Here is a 4,677-nt window from a genome sequence, read left to right as displayed (position 1 = left end):
TTCGGTCGACTGTACTGTGGTCAAACAGTTGACCACTGGCCAGTTTGGTCAACTAAGATGAATAAGATTGGTTGGGTCAGTCGACCGAACATGGTTAATTTGTCCAATTTATTTTCAAGTTGATCCCCTGATTGTGCAAATGATAATGGGGACTCATTTGTGCATATTTGTTGAGACCTAAGGTCTTTTTAAAACCTTTTTAAGTACACCTAAAAACCTGATGTCGGTCGACTGAAGTCAGCCCTAAAGTCATTTAATTAACCTATGGTTTGTCTACGGCATTTCTGAACTTACAGATCTTACATGCATGGTATGCATTAAATATTAAAAATATTTCCTATATTACTATTACAGACCCAAATGAATAAGAATTACAACAATAAAGATTAACTAGGGTCTTCATTTTCCTCCGGATCTCTGAGTGTCATCATATGATATTGCCAAGATAAACCCGCACATCAACTCGGCAGATATTAAATACCTGAGTATTCATCATAATCAAAATAAGGTATGATCCATAGGGTCAACACATATATATTTTGCCATAACTTTTAATACATAAATCCAATGTCAAGAGTTAATTATGAAGGTCTCTATTTAAGAGTCTTCATTGATGTTTGTCTCCAATTCCACTAACGATATTTGATTGAGGAAATTCTATTCATCAAAAGAAATGCATCAAAAGAGAAATCACAAGTCATAAGACATTACATGGTCTAGTAGAATTTATTAAGTAAGAAAAAGATAGCTAATTTCAATAAATGAGGGGATGTCGCATCACTTTTGATTATATTTTATGATGCTTTTCTTGTAATGAACAACAAAACTCTTAACTTTGATGGCTTTTGGTAGCATATTTGTTTTGCAGGTTATGGTTGATTAAACTCTCAATTTGCATTTGGTGCGCAGAAATTAAGATATTGAACAAGTTAAGAAAAAGTTATTTATTTCACATGTTGTATTATTGTTCAATCAATCCCACAAGCCACCAAAGGCTATGCCATTGTTCATGATAGTTATTTTATTTTATGTTTGATATGACATAGGGACGAGATACAAAAAAAAAGAGTTGATCTATTTTTTTCATTTTGGTCTTATGGTTTGTCATCTATGAAGACAGAACTGAAATGCATTGACTAGTTTTAACTTAATGTCTGCAAAATAGGCTCATCTTGATTGTGCTTGGTACAATACTCAACCTTGCTTGGCATGGTTAGTGTTGAATTTGTTGTTGTAATGAAACTAGGGAATACGATGAAATTTATGTCGACTTTCATGTACATAAAATAAATTTAAAAAAAAAATGAAAACTTGGAATCTAGAGCTAACAAGCACATATATATTAAATTGTAAAATAATAAATAATGAGTAATAAAAAATCATTATTTGTTTATATTGTTAAATAGGTTTATTTTCTGATTACTTTAAAATATATTAAATAATTTGATAAAAGATACATACATACATACATACATTACCCTATACATGATAGGGTAACGGATCTTAAATACGAGATTCTTGTTCACATTAAAATAGATAATATTATAGGTTGTGTGTATTTCAGAAATCCTGAAATAGACGGAGACACACACACACATCATTTATTGGATGGTAGGACAGGCTCAGTCGGAGTTTTAATTTTATTCAAAATATCTTTTTTTAAGAGAAAAAAAAAAAAAAAAAAAACGGCCCGCCCACTCCCGAATTCTTTGGACGACGCCGTAGAGCAGGGCAGCCCATCCGAGTGCCAGAAAGACAGGGGCCCCCCTCCCTCAGTTCACACACCCCCAGTGGCTCTCCGGCAAATACGTGTCCATCACTACGGGCAAAATGGTAATTTCGATCCACTCTGTCCTCCAATCACCTCTGAACAAGCCGCCTCATGACTCAGTCCCCTCCCTCACTCCCACACCAATAGAAATACAAACGCCTCTGAGAGACTTAATCCACACGCCATTGCTGTGGGAGACAACACCCCATTCCAGGTTTTTTTAAATAAAAAAAAAAAAAAAGCAAGAGAGAGAAAGGGAAAACTAGAGAGAGAAAGTGAGACCCAGAGAAGAAACCGCCTGGAAATGGTTTTTCTTCCTTTGCTATTACTGCGTCCTCTCCTTCTCTGAGTTCTTCACTGTAGCCGTCGTCTTCGCAGCTGATTCAGTGACTTTGAGTTCAAACTGCTAAAAATGCTGGAGTACGAGTGGGGAAATCCGTCGCCGGTCATGCTCTCTGGCGACGAACCCACCCAGGATTCCGATCAAAGTCGCCAGATATTCGACCACTACGCGCAGAGCTTCAACGACGGCGGCCTCGTGCCCAATGCCGCCGCTGCTGCCGCGGCCTTCTCCCACCAACACCAGCCGCACCACTTTCACCCTCAGCAGCAGCACGGCCAAGCGCACATCCACCATTACTACGACCCGCGAGCGCTCTACGGCGCGTCTCCATACGCGCCGCCGCACCCTGGGATGCTCAGCCTGGACGCGGTCGCTGGGGGGTCGGGCGGCGGCGGGGGGTTCGTGATGGTGCCGAAGAGCGAAGAGGTGTCGTCGCATACGGCTGTGGACTTCACGGCGCGCCTGGGGCTGAACCTGGGGGGGCGGACTTACTTCTCCGCCGACGACGACTTCGTGAGCCGGCTCTACCGCCGGTCGAGACCGGCGGAGCCTGGGTCGGCGAACTCGCCGAGGTGCCAGGCGGAGGGGTGCAATGCGGATCTGACGAACGCGAAGCACTACCACCGGCGCCACAAGGTGTGCGAGTACCACTCCAAGGCCGCCACCGTCATGGCCGGCGGGTTGACTCAGCGATTCTGCCAGCAGTGCAGCAGGTCTCCGAAATTACTGAAACACCCTCATCCCACACACCCATAAGTCAAGTCATGTCGCAAAAATATTTACCATATGTTTTAGGAAGAGGGGTCAGTGGGTTTGGGGGGTGGAAAGGCGAGAATGCCCCTGGTAGTCGTTGCGCAAGGCTAATGATTGGGGGTGGATCGTACAAGTGGAAATCCCGAGGGCATTTGCGTCCGTAAAATTACCAATAGTTCCGCCCTTTTTTAAGTACCGTTTGTGGTTTTCTTCTTATAATAGTAGAGCATTGATTACTGAATAGTACTGTAGGAGTAAGCAGCGTCGAATTGCCTTGGTTCAATTGCAGTGGAAATCCCGAGGGCATTTGTGACCGTAAAATTTCCAACAGTATCAGTTCCGTAGTACTGTTTGTGTTTCTTCTTCAATTCCTATTATATATATGGTAGTTTCAATTAATTAATTATATATGTATGAATTACATATTATATTATATCTATGCATGCTATATCGAGTTTGTTTTCAGAAATGAAATCATATATAAGATCGATTAATCTTCTGCAGATTCCATCTTCTCTCCGAGTTCGACAACGGGAAGCGAAGCTGCCGGAAAAGGCTGGCGGATCACAACCGGCGACGGCGGAAATCCCATCAGCCTAATAATCAGGATCATCACCACAAACCCCAGCTCATCGAAACTCATGCCCGCAACTCTTCTTCTGAACCCAGCTTTGCAAGTAATTTTACACATATTAACTTCTGGGCGGGACATATTAATTTGTTGATTTTTCGGTACTAGTTATTAATGTTAATTTATCTTTTTGAAAATTGAAAATTGAAAATAGGGTCTCCGGCGGACTCCGGAGCGCACTCGTCGTCCTCGGTGACGGTGGCCATATCGCCGCCGCGAATGTCGTTGGATTGTTTCAGGGGAAGACCGTACCAAGCGACGACGGCATCATCGTCGGCGTCGTCGAGCTCCATTTTTTTCTCCACCGGGTGACTTTGTTAATTAATTTCCGGCCGGAAGATGGCAGAAGAGCAATGGCCAGAATATCAGAAGCTGGAGCTTAATTAAGTAGAAATAACTAAAAATCTTAAGAACGTACGTTTAGCTAAGTAGCTAGCTAGGCAGGGATGGAGAGGTACCATCTTAATTTGACGTTAACGTTGAACCTGTAATTTTCTTGATTAGCTTAAGATCGATTCCGATGTACGTACCCAAGCGTCGATTAATTAATTTTTCCTTGACGGAAAAAGGGTTAATCATTTCCGCTTAATTATGTGTAACTTATTCATGTTTGAAAATTAAATGTTGTGGGAAAAATTGAAAATTGGTTTGGGATTCAGCGCTCAGCAGTATTTGGGTGTGTGTGGGTAGGGTGCTTTCGGGAGGCAGGTAAAATGCAGGTTGTATGTTTATGTTTTCTTGGCAGTGGAGTATGTATGTTTTGTCTGATGCGGGATGTTTCCGGGAAAATGCAGCAGAAAGGTAGGAAGCTAGCGGGGAGAGGAAAATGAGGCTTCCACGAATGTTACGGGAAGCAGCGGAAGAGGAAGAGGAAGGAGGAAGGAGGAGGTGATGGTGATGATGAATGGTGAGGAGGAGCTGTCTCCTGCATGGAAGCTAGACTTATCAATCAACTCCTTTGGCTTCATTTCCACTTGGGTCCACTTCAACTCCCCTCAATAAATTCTAGATTTTTTTTTTCCACCTCTCTCTCTCTCTCTCTCTCTCTCTCTCTCTCTCTCTAGGAGCTATATATATATATATATAGAGCCATTTGCTGGCAGAAGGGTCTTCATATATTCTTGAGTTGTCATGTTTTCATTCGAAGGGTCTAAGTCTCAAATCTTTTCATTCAAAGGG

At 42.2% G+C, this 4,677-nt stretch overlaps 1 protein-coding gene across 1 annotated transcript; it reads left to right on the top strand.

The window, feature by feature from the left end:
* The first annotated feature begins 1,786 nt into the window (after nt 1–1,786).
* LOC131165805 (squamosa promoter-binding-like protein 8) lies at nt 1,787–4,141 on the top strand. Its single transcript, XM_058123898.1, has 3 exons — nt 1,787–2,827; nt 3,372–3,544; nt 3,653–4,141. Exons 1-3 carry the CDS (start codon nt 2,184–2,186, stop codon nt 3,808–3,810), a joined length of 975 nt encoding a protein of 324 aa, XP_057979881.1. The 5' UTR covers nt 1,787–2,183; the 3' UTR covers nt 3,811–4,141.
* Nucleotides 4,142–4,677: the final 536 nt, after the last annotated feature.

The sequence above is a fragment of the Malania oleifera genome, chromosome 10 (genome assembly GCF_029873635.1).
Source record: "Malania oleifera isolate guangnan ecotype guangnan chromosome 10, ASM2987363v1, whole genome shotgun sequence".
Lineage (NCBI taxonomy): Eukaryota > Viridiplantae > Streptophyta > Magnoliopsida > Santalales > Ximeniaceae > Malania > Malania oleifera.
This window is presented reverse-complemented; position numbering and strand designations above follow the sequence as displayed.

What these genes read in the sequence shown, in the direction of transcription:
- LOC131165805 (XM_058123898.1), top strand. Translation starts at nt 2,184, where the DNA reads ATGCTGGAGTACGAGTGGGGAAATCCGTCGCCGGTCATGCTCTCTGGC. An exon ending in TTCTGCCAGCAGTGCAGCAG is followed by an intron (nt 2,828 to 3,371) that starts GTCTCCGAAATT and finishes AATCTTCTGCAG; the next exon opens with ATTCCATCTTCTCTCCGAGT. An exon ending in TTCTGAACCCAGCTTTGCAA is followed by an intron (nt 3,545 to 3,652) that starts GTAATTTTACAC and finishes AATTGAAAATAG; the next exon opens with GGTCTCCGGCGGACTCCGGA.